General features: G+C 42.4%; 1 protein-coding gene across 7 annotated transcripts in view; it reads left to right on the top strand.

Annotated features, from left to right (window-relative positions):
- Nucleotides 1-230: 230 nt before the first annotated feature.
- The window catches only part of TSPAN9 (tetraspanin 9), a 168,867-nt gene continuing 146,977 nt past the window's right edge, over nt 231-22,120 (top strand). For 3 of the 7 annotated variants that reach the window (XM_077781275.2, XM_085573421.1, XM_085573408.1), the window contains exons 1-3: nt 479-571; nt 7,893-8,037; nt 10,185-10,228. Coding sequence is in view for 1 of the 7 variants with exons in the window: in XM_085573388.1 (XP_085429514.1) it covers nt 253-571; nt 10,185-10,228 (363 nt within the window). In the remaining 6 variants the exon portion in view is untranslated. Of the gene's footprint in view, nt 572-7,892; nt 8,038-10,184; nt 10,229-22,120 lie in introns of all 7 variants that reach the window. The other 4 variants (XM_021549170.4, XM_085573431.1, XM_021549172.3 and 1 more) reach the window with 2 other exon arrangements.

Below are 22,120 nucleotides of genomic sequence, written 5' to 3'. Positions count from 1 at the left end.
TCTCCCCCTGTGCTAGAAGCCATAGCAACATACTGGAAGTCGTGGTGGGCTTCGGACCAGCGAGCATCGTCCTGAGCCCGGGTTTGCCGCTGGCAGCAGCGGTCAGCGCTGCACTCCGGGCCGCCGGCGGGCACGGGCACGGGCACCACCCCTGCCTGCCCGAGCCCGGACGGGACGTCCCGCCGCGGGTCCCTCGGGGCAGCGGCAGCTGAGGCGGGCGGGCAGTGCATCCCCGGGAGCGTGCGCCGGGGGATGCTCCTGGCGCCCACCCCGGGGGTTTCTCGGAGGGTACCGCGGGCGGCAGAGGGAGCGGGGCGGGCTGCAGGCAGAGCTCTGCCAAAGGGGCTCCGGCGGAGCGGATGGGGCGAGGGATCCCCCCTCCATCCTTCCCTTCCCTCCTCCGCGGGGCTGGAGCCTCCCCTGGGCAGCGCCCCCAGCTCCTCCCCGCTCGGTAGCGCCGGTCCGAGCCCCTCCTCCCGTTTCCGCTGGCAGGAGCTGGGGCCGTGTCCTGCCCTACCTCCGCCGCTCCCCCGGCACTCGGCCCCATCCGGCCCGGCCCAGGGACGCGTGGGTGAGAGCCGGGGCCGGGGGGCGAGGGGCGGCGGGGACCCGCGGGCGGTTCCCGGCCCTGGCAGAGGGGGGGCGGCAGGAGCGGGGCGGCCGGGCGGGGGTGCCGGGGGCTGCCCGCGGCGGGGGCGCGGGATGCCGGCCCGGCCGCTGGAGATGCTGGGGAGCGGCGGGGTCCCAGCGGGACGGGGGCGCGGGTGGCTCGTAGGGGTGAGGAGTGTTTGCTGGAAACAATAACCCCCCCACCCCCTCCGGTGCCTGTGTGATTTTTGCGGAAACGGGAAAGTTAGTTCAGAGGGATGAGACGAGCCCAGCGCTGCCTGCGTGCGCGGTGCTGCTCTCGGCCGGGGAGCCCGCGGTGCCCATCCCGCACGGAGGCGGATGGATGGCTTCGGCTGGGGATGGGTTTGTCCCCGCCGCCGGGCAGAGCGCCCCTGGGACGGCGCTGCCGGCCGGGGGCTGCCGGTGCCGTGGCCTTGCGCGCCCCGAGGCGCGGCGGGGAGCGGGGAGCGCGGCCGCCGGCGCTGACAGCCCCGCTCGCAGCCCCCGCGGACGCGGTGCCCGCGGCTCCTGCCTTCCCCCGCTTATGTAAAACTCGACTCCAGCACGGCCTTTTCCTGTTCGAGCTTTTGGAAACTTTTTCTTGCTGAATCTTGGGATATCCGCCTGTCAGCGAGCTCCTGGTGAGAGCTCTGTGAGGTTTTCCTCTCGGGGAGGCCTTCTGCTCCAGGGGAGCTGTGCTGTGGGGATGCTGTGTTAAGGAAAAATTAGACTGCAAGGCTGACCTGCGTTTCTCTGCTTAATCCTTCTGTCAACTCTTTCGTTCTGTGCTTTTACACTGTATTGTTGTGTGGTTTGAACCACAGGAATGGGGGCACTGATTTTCCTACCTGACTGCACTGAACTTGGGCATAAGTCACCTGGGATATGCCTGGTAGAAGTTAAATATTCTCTAGAACAACCATGAGAGTCAAATCACATAGTTTGTTTGGGCTCTTGGCCCATTCCTAGATGGGCCTAAACGTTGCCCGTGGAAGGCGAAATGTAACATGTTCCTGTAGCAAAGTTATTAGTAACAGGTGCCACAAATTGTTTTAATGGTTTGTTTGTTAATCTTTGTAGCCAGGGTGTATAATTGCAAAGAATAGCAGCCACCGAGGTGTGCATTCATTGTGTTGGCATTGAATGTGGGGCCAAAGTTAGCACTCAATAACTTTTAGAATGTCAAAAGATAAATTATCAATGTGATGTTGAGAACACTAGGGGAAAAAAAAAAATCTGCTCTTGCAGTTTTATGTCCTTTGCTTCCATTTTGCATTTTTCCTGAGCTCCAAGTATGAATACTGATGGAGCTAATATAGCTTCTGCCTCCAGATCTTTCCCTTTCATATTTTTAGACCTGTGATGATCAAATTGCAAATCCTACAGAAAAAGCCTTTTCTATAATGGGACTGTAAGTCTTGTGGCACCCTTGGTTTTGGGTACCTGCACTTTCTTTAAACACAATTCTCATTAATAAAGATGCATAAGAAGACCTTGGTGTCAGAACATAACAAATGCAACGTCATTTGCATTATTCAGGCAAAGCTCTGAGGTTAGAATGGCCCCGTTCATCTCTGTTGAGCAGGATAGAGGGTTAACTGTGAATGTCAGTGTAATCTTAGCTATTTTGGTTATTTCAGCAGAAAGTAGCTATCAGAGATGCATATCCCACAGTCTTTGCTTTCTGTGCTATTTTAAGTTATTTTCTTCCAAAGCATGCCAAACCTCAGCCTGTCCAAGAGGGTATTTCCATCACAACTGTGTATTTTTAGTGTTTAACCCCTGTCTCTCCAAAGACACAAACTAAAAAACTGCAATAGCAAAGTGAAACACAGGAAGAGCACAGATTAAAATAGCAAACCAACACTGAGGCAGCAGCACTGACTGGAAGAGTTACTTTCACATTTGTGTCACACGTGAAACTAGCAAGTTTTCACTAGAGAATCCAAGACTTTGTCTTGGTGTTACTCTGAGAGGGGTAGAGCAGAAGTGGCTGCTTATTTTAGAAGTAGTCTGTTAATATTCCTCAGATACTTGGGTTTTATGATTGAAAACCCACCTCAGTTTTTCCCTTTAATCATTTCATTTCAGGATTGTGCTGTTTGCAAATGACTGATGCCCCACTAGTTGAATATCGCTAGATTTATTGATGCATGACAAAAAGATGAGAATGCTTTAAAGAGGCTGAGCATGAGCCAGTGTTGTGCCCTGGAAGTGAAGGCAGCTGACAACACTCAGGACTGTTTTAATAAGACTGCAGCCAGTACCCAAGGAAGTGATTATCTCAGGTGAGGGTCTGCATCAATGGGGTCCAGGACCAGAATTCACACACATGGCTGGAGGCAGGACACAGCTACCACACAGATTGGGCAGGCACTGAAGGCCACAGGCAGAGCTAAAATTGGGTCCCTGGTGCCATGAGCAGAGAGCAGGGATGCATTTGAGGCTAAGAGAGCATCTAAAGGCCTTTGAGTACTCTCAGAGCCCTGGTACTGCATGAGGATCATATGCTGAGGGAACCAGGCTTGTTCCACCTGGAGAAGAGAGAACTTTGATGGGACCTGCAGAGACCTCCTGGTACTTCAGAGGAGGTTCTCAGGAAGACGGAGCTTCTTCACTTTGTTGTATGGTGACTGCATGAGGAACAACAAAGGGAAGTTGAAATGGGACTCAAGATAAATGTCATTTCCAGCAAGGAAGACAGTCAGATGCTGGAACAAGTTGCTCAGAGGGGTTGTGCAATGTCTATCCTCACAGGTTTTCAAGGCCAAAGCAGATGAAGTCCTATTGGGACCTCATAGCTGGCCCTGTGTAAGGTAGAGCATGATGGAGCCCCCACAAGCATGCTCCAACATGAATTCTCTGATCCTGAGATCAAGCAGCCATTTGGTCTGAGAAGGAAGGAGGTGTGTACAACAATGGCAATGCTTGTAAATACCCCAGATAGAGAAATGAAGGAAGGTTTTAGGATGCTGATGTGTTGCTAAGATGCTACAAGAAATTAAATTAAAAACTTTCCTTAATATGCATGCAGCTTATGCTGGGTAGTATGTGTATGGGTAGGGGAATGGTTTGTATTTGTAAACTCACTTTCCTTTAGTGATTCTCAAAGTACAAAGTGCCTTTTTGGTGTAGCATCACTTCAATATGCATTTGGGAATGGATCAAGCCATGTTCTTTCAAATTTCATGTAGGGAGTGTGATGACAATAAAGCAAGGTGCTGAGCTTGGGAAAAGACAGTGTATGACCAAGGAATAGCAATTATCTGAGGGTTGTCTTCTTTGTCTCTCTAGAACATAGAATAAACATGCCAGGATCAGCAGATCATTTCCCCATTTGTGCTGTGGTTGTCAACAGACCTTAGGATTGAGTCAGTCCTGATGGGGCCATCTTAGCAATACCCAGAGAATGTGAGTGGATCAGAAACAGATATTTGTGTTTTCCTCGCTACATGACAGTGAAATTGTGGAAAAGTAGGCATGTGCTCAGGCAATGCCATATCTTCACTCAGTGCAATGCATGTTAGAATTTAATTTTGAGGAAGAGTACTTGTTGGTAAGATAAAAACTTTTGTATATTTTACTCAGGTGTTAAAAAGATACTTTATTGGAGACTACGGGTATCCCTTGTGCCCTTACTCTTCATCTCTCCTGATCTCCTAAAGCTGACTTCCAGAGGCTGTTTCTGCTGCTCCTTGCAGCTTCCCTCAATGAAACATGCATTGCTGAATGTCAGTGCTGTGTTTCCTGGGGAAAAACCCCATCAAATCTGTCCTGTGGGTTACTTTCTGTGGTTCAGTGACATGTTTTCTGTGGTGTGCTTGTCATGAGGATGGACTCTGTTCTCCAGTGAAAGATGCTGGATGCTTTCCTCATTGCACAGGTGTTTCTGGGAAGGTGATGGCCCTGTGAGTTAAGTGTTAACACAGCTGGACAGCACTGTTGCTTAAACGTCTTTCAAGCCCTTCCTCACCTTTCTCTCTGTTTTCTGATGATATTCCAAACACTTGCATTTATTGCTGTCAAAAAATAAACCTTGAGGGCTAGAGTTTGTAGAATGAGATGTGATCCTTGGGCAAAGCCCATCTGCTGCAATGTGTTATTGTCTGCAAGCCCAGTAAAAAAGGAGGCGTCTGACTGTGCTTCACATGGAAGAAAGAACAGATAGAAAATCTGGGATCCTGAGTAAGTAATGAGCAGTGTTTTGATGCCAGTGGGATGTATTAATCTGTTAGACTGCCTGTTGAGGGGGGTGAAAAAGTTCTATTTTCGAAAAGCTTTTAAAATTAAGAATATAAAACAGACAGGCATGTTGTAGGGATAGCTCTGGGCAGATGGGGCAGATTAATTCATAAACAAATGCTCCAATAAGCCTTTAAGTGGACAAAGGTATTAATTAAGCTTAGCATTTCTTTACAATGATGTGACTACGATGTTGTAATATTGTGATAACCATGAAATAATAACATACATTTAAAAGACTTGAAGTTTACATTAATATTTGTTTCAAAAGGTATAATAGGAAAACCTATTAAAGTTGTTTTGAAAGCGCTTTTCCCTTTTGCTGTCAGAGTTCTCCTTTCTAATGCAAACACTGTCATGCTGGTCTAATGCCTGATATTTCTGAAGGTGGAAGTGACTAGTAGCTGGGTGTTTATTTCCATGATCCCTGCTACAAGTGCAAAAAGGGAAACAAACTGCATTAACTAGTAAAAAGCTGGTCATATTTTTGAGACAGAGTCACTGTATGTCTCTAGAATCAGCTGAACTGTGTTAACTGAGGTTTAGTTTCTCCTCTGATATTGCTCAGGCAGAACTGCCTTTGCCCTGGGCTGTCCTCACTGATTTACAAGTGCTTGGATTGGTCTGTCTAAGCTCACAGTGAGGGTATGATGGAATAGATCAACCTCAAGCAGGCACAGGACCACAAGAGCTGCATTCTCCATTTGTGGTGTGTCTGGGCAGGAGGCAGGGCTAGACTGGAGAAGGAGCTCAGGGGGGAATGGGTGGGAAGGCAGGAGCCTTGAGGAGGCACTAGGCTAAGGGAGAGGAAGTCTGCAGCCCTCCCCTGGGAGGAAGGGCTGGAAAGGAAGGATGAGGTGGTACAGTGAACAGAGAGCTGAAATGTCACACCCCGTCAGCAGTTTTGAAGGAGATTTAGCTCAAAAATTTGAAACTGCACTAGGGAACAGGAATCAATATATGTGTCCTTTAATTTCACTCTTACTTAAATTCATCTGACCTGAAGGATTGAGGGAGGCAAAGCTTGAAGTTGGAGGAATCCTGAGTTTAGGCCACTGGTGGGAAGAGCCCAAGTGACTTGTCTTGTGCAATTGGGTAGTCAGTGCTGTCTCCTCAAGTGCCTTATGGCAGTATGCTGACAATCACATTTATGGTGATTGCAGCTGTACTCCAAACTCATGTTGAGCACGGGCCAGGAGACTTTCTGTTTTCATTTGCACATTTGTAAAGGTTAAATAATTCAAGAATGCTTTTGTAAGCATACTTTGCTTTCTGTTTCTCTACTGGTGTTTTTTTTACCTACAACTCTGCATACAGTTCAGTGTAAGGTGGTTCTGGCCAGGCTCTTCATCCAGCTTTGTTTTAAACAGTCCTTTATTTTGTTAATATATATACTTCTCCCAAAATCAGCTTTTCATTCAGTTTTATTTTGAGACTGTAACCATATGTGAATGAAAGTTGTTACCTGACTTTGTTTGAAGAAAGAGCAGCTAAGGTTGTGAAGGATTGAAAGCAATGTTCTGAGAATGTCTAGTACATTGTTTCCACTGGAGGACAGTCTGCACAGTGTTGTTTATATGTATTTATATACATGTGGACAAAATACCATTAGGGGAATGGGATAATGGTTCTGGCAGTAGAAGAGACCTGTACTAACATGCAGATGGGAGCATGTCTCCTTGTAAAATAAAAACCTAAATGGCAGGCCTAAAAGCTTGTAAAGGAAACCTTCCAATTATAAATTAAGTGATTTTCTTTCATATATCAGAGCTTTTGGATCCCTCCAGTGCTGCTCTGCTGTCTCACAAAGTTTTGCCAAGTAACAGTGGCTCTGAGTGTTAGAAAAGCTCTTGCTGATCTGTTTCACAGCAGTCAAGAAAGCAGCAGGACTGGCAAGACTGTACATTCATATAACCTGGGACACTGTGGACAGCAGCAGAGGCATCTATAGGGAGGATATAAATAGCATAGACACCTCATACTGAGCTATTGGGTGCCATCAAAGATGAAGAGCAAGGGGGAAGAACTGCAACTCTGGGAAAATTCCTAATATATTCCCCACACACCTACTCAGGGTGGAAGATCAGCTAAATCCCACACACTGAAACTGCTCCTGTTTCATGTGGGAAGACTGATGATGGTATGTCAGGTGAATATGATCAGAGATTAGGATATGAAGGCCATGGTAAAAGTAATTGCTGGTACCAGTGATCCGTAGAGTAATTTGACTACCTGTAGAGGAGGAGACTTCATTGAGAACGGGAGCTTCTTGGATGTGTGCTCTATTCTAGTTATATAGAAGGCAAAGTAAAAAGGACCATGAAGTAGAAAAGGGATTTTCTAGGGAGAACCAAGAGGAGGAAATGAGAACTGAGTCTTAAGCTCCCACACCAACACAAATTCATCTGGATGGCTTTCAGTTTGCAAAGTTCTATGTTGATGCACCACTTTCCTGGTGAATGGTCACCACAAAGTACCTCTCAAGACTTATACAAGAAACTCTCCTTTTCATTCTGTTTTTCTTAAAATAATTTCTTAAGATGTCTTTCTTAAAGCAGTCAGTTTGCCCTAAAAATCCATTTTCAGCTGCCTACTCTCCAGGGACACCCAAACAATTTCTATTGCATCTTGCTTTCTTTTTGAAAACAAAAAATCCTGGTTGTGTTTCATCATAGCTTGGTTTTCACAGCTATTTAGTCACTAGCTTCAGTTCTTCCTTCTTATTCTGTTCTCCATCAGTTCCTCTTTGAAGAGCTGAGGAAGTTCATTCTATGGTAAGAACGGAAAAGTTTTGCTATCTTTAGTCCATTTCTTCCTTGCTGTTTCTACATTAAACCACACAAAGGAAACAAATCTGATCCAAGTAATTTGGATATGTTGTTTTTTTCTGAACTGCTTTTTAAAGAGCTCTTTAAAGAGAAATGTTTCTGCATTTAGGAATCTCTTTCTCCCTGCTTTAGCAAGTACTATTTAGTTCCTCTGTTTTTAAACTTTGAAAGTAATTTATCAAAATCTTCTTAAGATCCTTGTTTGTTTTGAAGTTGCTGTCATCCCTGTGCTTTACTTTTAAGAGATACTGAGAAGTGATGTTCATTGCTCCATGCTCTTCTTAAGTCTTTATTAGAAGATCACTACCAGGCTGTTTCTGCTTGTATCACTGGACAGCCCAGTTTCTGCTTCAAAGTGGTAAGTGGTTAGAGCTGTAGGTTTTAATTTTATTAATAAAATGCACTCATCTCATACTTCAGGTACAAAATATCCCCATGGTAAGCTCAAAACTGTCAGGGACAACCAAAGTAGGTACTTACCTGTGATCATGACATTGGTCCAAAGCACCTATTTACAAAAGGAAGCAGACTTTGCTTGCCCTTGGGCCGTGGTTTGAGGAACTGGAAGACAAGCATGCTTTAGTTTAGAGGAGAGGTGTGGTGATGTACCTGATGGTTAACAGGAGATAAGTGCCCACCAGTCACTGAGCTTTCTAGAAGAGGAAAGATCAGCATTTTCTTCTTCTAAGTTTTGTTAGGCCTCATGTTATAAGACTCCTGCTTTGGAAGGCAGACTTGTCTCCTTACATTCTTCTGCTGTGAACTGTGGATTGAACAGGTTGAAAACTTAGAAAACATGGTGAAAGATTCAAGTTTTTGAAGGATTTGCAGATGCTGTTCCTTGCATCATAGTTTTTGCAACAATCTTGTACCTACCCAAGCATTGTAGCAAATCCTTGTGGGTATGAACTGAGCTCTTCAGTGGCATCTGTTCACGAGTTTTCAGTTGACCTCTTCTGGTCTGTCAGATGAGTCTTGTTTCTTTCAGTTTATTATTAATGTTTACCTTGGCCAACAACAAGACCTCTTTAACAGTTTTCTTGAAGGCATTTCATTTTCTTTTCTTAATTTTACTGTGTAGAGCTGGCTTTTGTCAAAGCCAGACAGTGTACCTCTGACATGGCTAGGACTTACCTGTTTTACATGACTTGAAGTGCTCCTTTCAGACCATTTCTGCCTTTGCTACAGATTGTGCTCTGTTCATAAGTGGCTTACAACAGTGGTAAAGAAAATTCATCTAGTGTAGCTAACAGCATAATGTGTGTGACAGCAGTTTGACTAATGAGCCCACATCTACACAATGGAACTGTGGGAATCTTGGCTAATTTAATTATTAACTTTTAAAAAAGTATTTATTTTATTATTTAATAGTTATTGCTTAGCTACCCTTGACTTCAGTATGAGCACTTCAGTGGCTGAAATTGTTGTCACCTGTGTCACTGGGGAGCTAGTTAGGTTGGGTGGATGTCTGCAAGTGTTTGCCATGGAGCATGACATTAGTGATGAGTTCATATAGTATTTAGTTCACCTTAAGGAAGATGTATAGAAGTGATTTGTATGATCTCTTGAAGTGTCCAGGTGCTCAAGCAAGTAAGTAAATAGACTGTGAAATCGATAGCGGAGTTTCATGGTCTTACTTGATACAGTGAAGAAGGCAAAGGGAAAACATTAGTTTAAAAATCAACAACAATGGAATGATGGAAACATTTCCATTGACCAAGTTTGGTGAATAATCCAAATTTAAAAAAATACTTAGTATTTTTTCTTTTGTTGTTTGCAGCTGCAATAATATTGATGGGCTTTTAAGCAGTGGAGATGGTAGTTTTCCATGTCTTTCCTCATGTGGTTGAAGGAAATCCTAGTCTCACTTTGCTAACTGTAGCACCATTTAAACACTGGGGTGGTGCTGTTACAGGCTTGAAAGCTCCAGTTTGATAAGGTGGGGTGTTTTCTGTTGTGTGGTTTTGTATGGTTTTGACTTCAGCAGTTGTCCTAGAAGCAAAGGACTCTCTGTTGTACTAGAAGCAAAGGTGACATCAGTCAGAAAGCAAGGCTACTGGAGGAGAGTTTGTCAGGAAGGGTCTTGCTTAATTTCTAGTTTGGCTGCTGTAAGCAGGTCATCATGAGTCATGGTGATAATAGGGGACCAAAATGCCAGGGGGTAGAAGCACTGGATTTTTTTACTAGTATTTCTGATTTAGTATACACACAGCTTTTGATTTTCCCCATGATCTTTGTATTCCCTTCAGTTTCTCTAAGTCTGTTTTAATATTTTTCCTATTGCCATTATTTAAACTTGAGTCCAGATCAAATCAGTATATTATGCCCTGGAGACCAGTGTTAAGACTTACTTCTTTTGTTCAGAAGCAGGTGGAATTTTATATACCTTTGTTTTTTAAATCTCCCTGATTCTCTCCTTTCTGTCTTCCTACGCTAATTATGTTTGTGGTGGGAAGTGGGTCCAAAAGACAAATAAATTCATTTTGTTCTTCTTCTTCTTTCCAGGTTTGGCCTGTGACTTCTCCCTTGGTGTACATCCTGTTACCTCAGTAAGTAAGATCTTGGTGAAAGATTCTTAGAGTCATTAAGCCTTATCTTTAAGACTGCCGAGATTGACATTAAGGGAAGATGAGTTGGTTCAACACTAAGGTCTTATAAAACCTTTTTGTAATCTGTTATTTTCTTGCCACAAATGCTGAGAGAGTCCAGAGTAACATAGTTGTTGTTGGGATTGTCTCCAAGTGCTGCCATTAGGTACTGAAGGAAATGTAACAGAGGAGGACAATAATCCTCTTCGTTATGTGCAAATATTCCTCTTCCTCTGTTTCCTTACCTGTGACATTTGTAGGGAAAGGAAACAGGGAAGGATGAAACAATGTTCCTACTGAGAGCACTTTCATTAGTCCACATAAGTTGTATCCTTTTGTGCAAGGGTAGTTCTATAAACAGGCTTAGAAAAACAGACTCATTCTGGAGGAACCCAGGGCTACCCTGGGGTTAGGTGTCTTACTACAGCTGCAGGCCCATTGCTTTGTATTTTTACATTCCTGGTGTTCTTCAGGGATTTAGCCTTGGCTAGGAGCGAGTGACAGATGTGGCACTGCTTACCTTTCATTAAGTTCCTGACACGGTAGAAGAAGCACCTTCTGCTCCTTTAGGGAAAGCAAGGTGATCCACCTTTCTGCTGAATGCCATGTGTTCTGCCAAAGACTTCACAGACTGCAGTTTGATAAATCCAAGCAGTGAGAGCAACAGAGAGCTAACAGTCCACTCTTGTACCTGGCTTGCCAAGAACTGTTTCAGACTTCTGTGCTGCTGTGCAAAACTTGTCATGACAGCTGCAGGCAAAGAACATCTACTGTTGTATATTTTGGGATGAGTGATGAGAGGTTATGGTCTGTGAAGGGAAAGAATCTCCTTGCAACTGGGAAAAGCTAAGAACATGTTTGGTGAGGCTATGAAAAAGGAATGCTGGAGCTTTCCTGTACTCTTGTGTAAATCATCATTAGTGGTGATGCTGCTCAATGGCTTAGTCTTGGGGATACAGCAAAGATGCATTGACTTAGGGATACTGTTTATTTAAGAGAGAACTGGGAAATATCCTGAGAGGGTTTTCAGTGTCAAGGCAATAGTTCTGTTGTCTAACTGCTGTGGAAAATTTCACTTGTAGGACTTGTGTGTTTCCAAGAGAAAAATCAGTAATAGGAGGTATACAACTAACTTAAAATCTGTACATTTGATGTTGGACATGGTTGTGGTTTAACCTCAGCAACAGCCAAGCCCTACAGAGCTGCTCTCTCATTCCCCCACCAATGGGACTGGGGACAGAACAGGAAGGGTAGAAGCTGGAAAACCCATGGGTTAAGCCACAAGCAAAGCAAGGAATTAAATCACTGCTTCCCATGGGCAGGCAGGTGTTCAGCCATCTCCAGGAGAGCAGGGCCTATCACATGTAATGGTGACTTGGGAAGACAAAAGCCATATCTCCAATCTTCCTCCCTTTCTCCTTCTTCCCTCAATTGATATGCTGAGCATGATGTTATATGATATGAATATCACTTTGGTCAGTTGGGGTCAGCTGTCCCAGCTGTGTCTCTTCCCAATTTCCCACATACTTCCAATTTCCTTGCCGTGGCTCTGTGTAAGAAAAGGCCTTGGCTCTGTGTAAGCCCTGCTCACCACTACCAAAACCATCTCTATATCATCAACCCTTTGTCCAGCACAAAACTAAAACTCAGCCCCATATCAGCCACTGTGAAGAAAACTAACCTCAAAAACAGCACAGATGTGAATAGCTTCCTGATATTTCTGTTGCAAGACAAAGAATGAAAAGATAGGTGAGGAGTGTTAGGAATACACAGGTAACATCTGTATTTGTAGTAGATGAGACACAATGTTACAATATGTAAGATAAAGAACCTATGAAATTTCATGCTGTAGAATTTAATATCGTTATAAAGAGTCTTGGCTTGGTCATAAAATGTCTCTCTGCAAGGCTGCTGTGTGTTTGCATCTTGCAATGATTTTTCTGATTGCCTTTTGCATGTGTGCCACACTCTGAATCACACAGAATGGTGGTTTGTTGATTACTGTGTCCTAGGAGAGCTGGGTGATTGAGTGCCCTAAGGAAGAGATAGTTGGGGAAGATTGAAATGGTTGTTATTTGCTCCAGGAGTTTTCTTTCTGTTCATTCTAGTGCCTCTTGAAATGATGGCTGTATTGTGAGCTCTTTCATCTTGTTTCCACACCTTTAAAATTTGATACTGCAGAAATTAATGTAACATCATCTATAATGTTTAAGCCGCCTCATGTTATGAAAGTGAGAATTCCCACAGCAGCCTTAACTCTGCCCCCAGAAGAGAAAGCAAATCAAGTGAGTGTCTTAAGTTACACCATTGTGTAGCACTGGGCACTAGGATGTACAGTTTGGCAAATATTTACATTTCAGATCTGGTCCAAGTCCATGGCTGTAATGAAATATTATGTGTTAATTATGCTTAATGATCATATTACACTGGTAAATGGGAATAGGATTGATTCCCAGAATGCTGATCTGTGATTCACATCATCAAGGAGTACAAAAAAAATCCACATCCCTTAGAGAGGGAAGATAAATAGGATATTTCAAACATTTTTCTTGCATGCATGGTAATATGCAATTTTCCCCCTTTCCATTATGTTTATGAAATCTGTTTCACAGCAAATTGAAAAATTAGTATCCCATCTCTAATGGAGGTTTAGAAATTGCCTCACTTTCTTTACCTTGTTTATCAGTGTTAGCGACTGGATTTCAGATATCCTTTTGTATTAGTTTTTGTATTAGGGATTTTCCCTTCGAAGTGGTCCGTTTCTGCTAAGAAGATAGGACTTGAACATGCTGAGCAGAATGGGAAACGTGCTTTTTGCATTTTGTGAAATGTACTCATGCATATTAAAAAGCTTGCCAGACTTGAATTTCTAGAATAAACAACAAATTGTTGTTAAGATAAAGTGATTGAATGCCTTGCTGATGTGTGGTATTGAAGTTGTGTGAAATGCTGCTACTCATCACTCAAAATTAAACAGACTGCATTACAAAAGCTATTGTAGGAAACTGCTCAGCAGCGAACTCAGACCCAGCGTGAATAGTGTAGACAGTCTTCAGCTGTATCTTAAGACCAGCACATACTGTGGGGATTTTTAAATGTCTGGAAAACACTGATGTGTAATGAAATTAAAAAGGGTGTGTTAGATACTTTGTGATGGCTTGTTTTTGGCAGGGAGCCATTCTAGAAAAGATGGACATTTTAACATATAGGATGTATTGAATAATGGGTTTTAAACATTAAAGGTGTTATTGTATGGGAACAAATTGTCACTGTGCCTTACCCATGTGGTGGACTGAGGCGTTCTAGGGTGATCCTGGGTACCTCATTGGGGCAGAGCTGTTCTTCCTTTTGTGTGGTTTGTTTTGGACTGTGAGCAGGGTCATTCCTGTCAAAGCCTTCATACTGTGCCCAGGAGAGTGAGGCACAGAAGAGAGGACCTGGGACCTACTGAACAAATAGAGGCTGTAAAATTTAATCCAAAATGAGATCAGACAATCAAGGTGAGAAAGAGAAGTATGAGAAGAGGTTTTGTTAACTTATATTGGCTATCTTACAGTCATAGCAATAACTTGATGACCCTGTTGTGCCAAAGGCACATATTTGTAAAATGTATGAAATGTGCTCAGATGTTCCACAGTTGGGCCGACACGTTGTTCATGTCTGATTTGAATGAGTACTTGGCATCAGTCTCTGTTCTTTGTCATAAGAAGAGCTTGTCTAATTAAATGGATAATGTTAGACCACACCTTCAGGAACATTATTAGAAGTTCTGCTAAGGTAGCCTGAGGAAAAGAAAGTTGCTGTGGGCAGTGGCCTTGGGATTGGCATTTGGCCAGGTCACGGTATTTTAATTTTCAGAGTCTCAGTTTTAAGATGGATTCTCAGGCCTTGAGGCAAAATTGTAAATGATTCTGTCCTGTAAGTTACTAAGTAATATGATACAGCTAAACTTTAATGTGCCATAAAGTTAAATCTCCATGTATGGAGCACCCAACTGGCAAAAGATAAATTAGTTATGGGGAAAGGAAAATTATTTGTCCCAGGGATACTGTTAGTTAATCGCTGGTTCTTCTCAGATTGCTTGAACCTGGAATATTTGTCCCCATAATTAATTAACGTGTTTTATTATTACTTCTGCTCCCTTGGAATATCAGATTTGTGACGCTTTCCCATGTGTGGATTTTTATTTAAAGTTTTTAATATGGAGAAAGATTTTTCACTTGAGTATTTAGTCACACATATAACCAAATCTCCTTATGAATGATGGGGTGAGGCTGTCTCTTGCTTGTTTGTCATGTGAGAGAAGGCATGGAGGAATGTGTTGGAGCACAATTTTCTGCTCTTACTTAGCTTGTTGTCCTTATTGCCAGGCTCCCACAGAGCAGTTCTTGGGCATTGCAGCCCCTGAAAGAAACTGTGGGGTCCATGGTACTGGGGTTTGTGTTACCTGTTTTGTTGCATGCAGTGTATTGTCTGCTTCTCTGTAATGGAATAAAAAAGCCTCATTTTAAATAGTGCAATGTACATGTTCCTGAGGTAGCCTATTGGACAGATGTGAATTAAACTAAATTTCTTAAAGTAGTAGTTTTCATTTTTACTATTATCAGACCTTAAGCATTTTCTGGAGAGTCTCTGTATACTCAATTCTAATCCACTTTGATTTCTGATTTATTGTCTGCTGTATTTAAATTGTTGACCCAACTATTCATTTCTGCTTGGTGTGCATCACACTCATGCAGCTGTGCTTCAGAGGGGCTGTGAATAGTTAGATTATTTTTATCTTTAGGAAGGTCAAGGAACTGATCTTACCAGAGTACCAAAGCTTTGATTGTCAGTGGCTTCTTTCTTGCTTTTTCTTCTCTTGCATAAAATTATTGCACTTGTAATCCCTGAACGGTTTCTTTCAGTGTAGGAGAGAAATCTGTGGCTTCATGTGGGCTGAGGTGGGAATTTCAGGAGCTTCATTACTTTCCTTGCTAGTAACCCTGGAATCCTCCCCATCATTTACAAAGGGATACTGCTGTCACTTAGCAGAAGCATTTGTAGTATCACAGAGGTTAGAGATGCCAGTGAGGAAAAAACATTACACTTTTCAGCCAGCCCTCTGCAGAGCCAGTATCAAATTTCTCCCTGTTAATGTGTTTCTTGGCACTTTGGTTCGGTCGCTGTGGATTTTCCAGCAGCTGAGTGCCCCTTAGGCAGGTAGGTTTCCCCCTAGCAGAGCCACAGAAGTGTATTCCTAATCCACTTGATACTATTTTTGCAGTGTATCATTATTGGTTGTAGAAGTCATTGCCCAGGTTTTTTCCAAGCCCATTTTCCAAGCCAAGTTCAGTGTTTTTGAAAAAAAAGTTGGGGATCTATGTAGGTGGCAACAATAGCTATTAATCCTGTTTTTTTTCCTTTTTTTCAAACTAATTAAAGCTCTCCTGCTTTGTGTTCTTGCCATGGCAGTACTGAGGGGCTGTCAGCTCGTGCTCAGCCCTGTGCTGTTCCTGGCTGAACTGTGCTACTCAGCTGCTTTATCTTTGCCAGCCTGCCAGTTCCTTCTGTGCCTGCCTCTGTATTGCCCTCAGGCTGACATGGAGATTAATTGACCTAGTATCGTAGGATGTTTCCTCTTTTGAGGTCCTCTCTCCAGAAATGTTTAAGGAAAAAAGGGGCAGTTTGGAAACAGCTAGTCGGCTAGCTAGGATTTGGTGTGCAACATCTGAGGACAGCTCACACAAAGCAGCATTATTAATGGGAAAACTGGCATAAATGCACTATTGCTATACAGAGCACAAGATATGAGAGATGGAAAGCCTATTGTATTTCCTCACTTTGCCCTCAGTAGTGGGTTTCAGAGGCTCATGCACAGATCTCATTGTTATAAATACATATTATCATAGGAGCTCTTTGCAAATATGAAAATGGATGCTGTATGTATAATGTTAAGGTAACTTTGCTATAAAGATATAGTTTTTATTTCTGCTATTAACTAAAACTTAGACATTGTAGTGAAATAGCTGATATAGTTACACTTGTGGTAACCAAGCTGCCTGCTTGGTTGGATAATACCCAAAGAAAGTATGATGAAAACCCCTGCTACTGATGTGCCAACTACCAGCACCTGCCTTTGTAGAAAATACAGACCAAAGCCCAAGCTGCAGGTGATAATAAAAATGGAATAAAGCCACAGCCAAGAAATGTGCATGCTCTAAAAAGGCAGACCTGAGGAGAAACCATGCTAAACGGCTCTTGGAACATGTAAAGTACTTTGGGGAAAAGTTTAAATATGCACAATTATTTTTTAATATGCAATAGGCTGATGCAATAGAAAAGGTGTGTGAAAGGTGTCTCTGAAATAGCAGGTGTGCTCTTGGCTGAATTCCAAGAACCTGGCTGTTAACTTTGCTTTATTTTTATATCCTATTGTCCTTTATTAAACTTGTGGATTTTACCAGGAGAGTGAATATCATTTTTCACATCCTGAAGTAACTAATCAGGAAACGTCTTCTAAATATTCTGCATCAAGCAAATCACAGAACCTTACCCGATTCAATTATTTGATTAAATTGAGAGTGGATAAAACCTATTTGAGGCTTGATAAAGTATTCAGTAACAAAGCCAGGCAGCAAAGTCAGATGGAAATTGAAAGATGCACAAACTGACAAGAGCCTGTCACTTGGAATGGGAGGAGGTGAAGCTGAAAGTGAAGTGGCCTATTTGATGCTATGCAAGATAGGTAAAATTTGAACTCAGGGTTGCTAGCATTTGGCCCATCTTTGTGTGTTTATTTTTGCTTTCTGTTCCAGGGGAGCATATTAGGTCAGGCTTGACTTTACATTGCTAGCAGTGCTGAGGGTGATGGGAGATGCTGTGGGCATGGAGAGTGAGCCATGCATGACTAAGAACAGAAATGGAATTCAGTGCCTGTGACTCTGAGCAGGACAGATAACACAGATCTGTGTGGAGCACTTGCAAATGCACAGACTCTTCCTTACAGAAAAATTATTAGAAAAAATTAGTTCGAATTTGGGAAGGTAGTAAGCTTAAAGCACAATCAGGCTTTCCAAAGGGCTCTGTCTCTGAAATGAGCATTCTGTTCTCACACACAGAACATTCTGTGTATAATAATAAAATAAAATAGTAGTAAATAATAGTGGTAAAATAAGAATAAAAATAGTAGTAAAATAACTACAGTGTTATTTTAGATTGTTATTTTGGATTGTTCTCAGCCTAAACAAGCTGAAAAGTGATGGATTTGTCACATAAAACTGCTGAAAATAGATATTTTAATACCAATTACTCAGCAGAACTTGTATCATGATAAGTATATTTTTGTAATCTTTTGAAAGCATTCATGCAATTTAAAGTGAGAACAGAAAACTAGGTAGTTTTAGATGTCATGGCTTGATTTTAAAATGTTTTCTTTTTTAAAATCCTATTTTTAGAAATGTAATGACTAGAATAAGTTTACCTTGTCTGCAGGGATTTTTTTAGCCTATATAGTGTTTATGTGTCGAATTTGTGTTTAAGTGTTGTATGCTTCATTGACAGCATTGCCTGCTTGTTTCTTATGTGCTTAGTGCATATCAGAAAGAGTATAGAAACAGGAAGAACTTAGTGGAGGCTGTGTTGTGATGTGTATGTTTTGTTCACTGCGTCAGGGAAATCCACAAACCCCAGAGGTTTATGCCTAAAAAGGAGGCAGAGGAGTCCTTCAGCTTTATTTGAATAAAGGGGGAGAGGCACTGGGGCACACACCCGCAGGGTTTTCTCTCTCCAGGTTTCGGGGGCGCAGCCTCCCTTGTTCCTAAACTCCCGGCCGCACGTCTCCCCCTTCCTTTCCCCATTGCTGAGGGGTTAGGGAGGTACAGCCTTCCCGAGCTGCCCACCACATCTTCCCCCTTGAACCTCCTGTTTTCCCAAAGCTCAGAGGTTCAGGCTTGTGCAGACCCGGGGCAGTTTCAGAGCCAAGGTGCCAGGGCTCTGCAACAAACCGGCTGCCCTAAGCCAGCAGAGACATTCAGACCTGTTTCAAAGATGTTAACACCCATACCTTCACCCATCAAACTGTGTGTAAAGACATGAGCTTTCCTTTTAACTGTTTTGATGCTAAAATTTTTTATGGTTGCTATGCAATTTCAGCTTAAGACCTTGTGTACAGTGTTACTTGAAATATGCATCTTTAAGCCTGTTTGTTTTTCCTTTGTGCCTTGTGATTTTAAGTTCTTTTCACCTGCTGGAAAGTAAGGATTTGCCAAGAGCTGATTTTTGTCTCAGAGCCTCACACAGAAATGTCAAGTGTGCTCTTTGTCCAGCCATGCCTTGGTGCTGTTTGGGTCATTCCAGAGGCATACAAGATGGATGGAGGACTCCAGGAGTGAACTGAAAATTAATAATTTGCAGTTTTGTATAAGTAAATCAGCATGCTATTAAAACTGATATTCTTCATTGTGATTTATTATTATAACCTTGGTACATAATTAAAAAAAAAAAAAGAATCTCTGGAAAGCCAGTGAGTATGTCTGTATAAGAGTACTAATTTTTACCTTTTGCATTTACTGACATTTGTATATATCTAGCTTTCACAGCTGACAGCTGAAATAAAAATGTTGTCTCAAGGACAACATTGACCTTTGTTAAGGTTTTTTTCTTGTCACAATTGTTTAGTGCTTTAATCTTCAGTCTGCTTGAGTGTTATTTTTTTTTCTTTTTTTGATTGGGGGGTGGCTGTTTGTTTGGTTTGGGTTTTGTTTTTTTGTCATTTGTTTTTGCTTTAAAGCTGCTCACAGTGCACCTTTTATTTATTGGTGTGATACAGTATGCAGTGAAGACTGAAGCTGGCAAAGAACTGGTGCCAGGGAATGTACTTTTTTTACTGTTTCCTGCTTTTGTATTTTCATGCGAGTGCTTCCTTTGATAGTAGCCCAGAACAATACATAGCCTAAACTCTAATTTTTTTATTTTAACAATTGTTACTTGTTCAGGAACAGTGCTTTACAGTTGACTAGTACCAGTCATGTACAACTGGTGGATGAGGGTGCAGTTGAGGGAATCCAGCCAAGCTCAGACAAATTCCTGTTTGTTAAAGAATCCTGAGATACCCAACTTAAAATGTATTAGATGAGGCTGATGAACCTTTGATGAATGAGAAGATGTAGCAGAATGTGGAAAGAAATGAAGTCATTTGGGCATGGAAATGTTCTTTTAAGGGAGGACGTGTAACAAGAGAAAAAGACTAATCTTCAGCATTTGTATAGGTTAAAATAATGTAGTGACTTTGTCTGCTTTTGGTTCTCTGCACTCAGATTAAATGAAGCTGCAGATCTGTTTGTGTACCCTTGTTTCAAAATAACATCTGCCAATTCACCTTAGGCTCATCTATTTACATTATCATAATTCCATGGGTACCTAAGTGGAACAAATATATGAAATACTTAAAATTGAAAATATATAGTATTATTATGCATGCCATCCTATCCTTTAATTTAGTAGTCTCCCAAAATTCTTAAAAGAAAGAAGGGGAGGTTCACTGAAATGCAAAGATGGTAAAACCAAGAAAATTGGGTGATTCTTTTCATATATCATATCCTTATTATAGGTTGTAGAAATCATCATCAGGGTTGATGGGGAACTGTACATTTAATGCATTTAAAACAGTTTGAGGTTATAGTTAGTAAATCAAAAATATAATACACAAGAATTCCTAATTGCCATGGGATATTAAAACTTGGTTTCAGCTCTTAAGACTATTTTCCACCTATTAAGTTCAAGTAGGGATTTTTCAAGTATGAACCGTTTTTCTTTTTACCGACTTTGTGAGGTTCTTGTCCTGTTTGAGGACAGCACTGGGTGTTTAGAGGCTGCACATGATGTAATCTCTTCTTCAGCACAGCACCCTCAGCCTGTGTGCTGTGGTGCATCTGCTCTGATCTGACCATGGCACCCACAAACAGGAAATTTGTGGGCACCGGTGAACTTGTGGTACCATAGGAGCACAGCTCGTGGCTGCGTCAGCACGTTGTGGGAAGGTGGTCACATCTGATCAGAGGCATGCTTGTTAGTCAGCAAAAATTGAGGCATTTTCCTCCTGTTTCATTGCCTTCTGTTGTGAAACCAGAGTATATTTTATGTGAGTGTCAGGAAAGAGAGAGAAAAGAAACAGGCTGCAGGCCCCTGAGGAATTTTTCTGCCCACAGCTGTAGGACAGTTAACAAAGATGATGGGAAATTGGGTTAGATGAGTTGTTTTGCAAAAGTGGATGGATGCCAGACTAGATGCTGTATTAACTCAGAGATTCCCAAAGGATGGCACATGTGCTAGTTGTGGTATCTGAGCATGCCCAGGCAGCGGAATTGTATTACCATGCTGAGAATGTTCATAGAGCAGCAGCACTGCCATAAAAGTATGTAGCTGACCAAAGTGATTTTGAAACTTCTGTCCTTGATGAGCTCTGGTCAACTTTAGAGACTTTGACATTCCTATCAAATATTTATAAATATCATTCTATGTTTTAAAACTGTATTTGTCTTCCTAAAGATCTCACTGGGCTTCGGAGATCCAGTGTGCTTACTGTGATGTAATGCCTTCTGCTGATACTGGTGTGAACAGCACTGAATTTTTTGACAGATTTCACAAAACTGCTCAACAAAAGTAGCTGTGTAATGTGGGTGACTGTATCTGTATGTGTAACTGAGAGTCATGGGAGCAACTTGAAGCCAAGTATTACATCAGACTCTGCATTCCAGGCAGTGATTTGGTTTGGCGCTGCTGGATTATTGCTGCTCTCAGAGTTTGTGTCAGCAAGTTTACTCATGATTGACATGAATTTTTAGTCCAGATTAATGGTATTAGGTGTAGGCCTCATTGTTGACTATCGTGATGAGATACTTGACACTACAACTGGCAGCCTTCATGCCAGTGGTGGTTCTTATGGAGCAGGCATGGTAAGGACAATGCCACTACACATGTGATACACAGGCCAGGGGTCACCATCTGTATCATGGAAACTTTCCAAGGGCTTGCTTCCAGCCTGATTAAAAGCTTGTGTCTATATGACCCTGTGCATCTTGGTACCCATATCAGTATGTTTGTACTGAGGAAGGCAGATGGAGGGAGTGGGGACACTGTTCTAAATTTTCTTGAAACAAATGCTGCTAACTAAGCAGATAAGTTGTGGGTGGAGCAGCTCAAACATTCCTCCATGCTGCCAACATATGCCAGTACTCCTTGTGCATTGTATGGTGCAGGAAGCCCTAGGATAGGCATATGTCAGAAGTTAAAGCTGTTTCAAAAACCATTTTATAATGGTTTATAAGGTGATGTCACTTGCAGCCTCGTTCAGGTTGGAAGGTACCTCCAGGGGTCATCTAGCTCAGCTCCTACTCAAAGCAAGATCAGTGCTGACTTCAGACTGGGTTGCACAGATGTTGTCGAGATGGTTCTTGAAAATCTCCATGAATATAGATTCCACAGTCTCTCAGCTACCTGTTCCAATCCTTCAGAGCAGTGATTTTTTTAATGTCCTGTGGCAACTTCACTTGTCTCTTGTTCTCCTACCACATACTTCTATAAAAAGCCTGGCCTGTGTTCTTGGTAACCCTCTCCTGGGAATTGAATGTCTGCTACTGTGCTCCTCCAAAGCCTTCATAAGTCAAGCAAGCCCATTTTTATCAGCCTTTCTTCACAGGCCCAGAGCTCTAATTCCCTGAGAAACTTGGTGACCTTTAGCAGGACTTGCTCAGGTTTCTCATGGAATTGTTTGGGTTGGAATGGGCCTTTTAAAGGCCATCTAATCCAGCCCCCTGCAATGAGCAGGAACATCTTTAACCAGACCAGGTTGCTCAGAACTCCATCCAACCTGGC

This window comes from Lonchura striata, chromosome 1 (genome assembly GCF_050655825.1).
Source record: "Lonchura striata isolate lonStrDom1 chromosome 1, ASM5065582v1, whole genome shotgun sequence".
NCBI lineage: Eukaryota > Metazoa > Chordata > Aves > Passeriformes > Estrildidae > Lonchura > Lonchura striata.
Note: the sequence above shows the minus strand (reverse complement) of the source record. Positions and strands in the feature narration are given on the sequence as shown.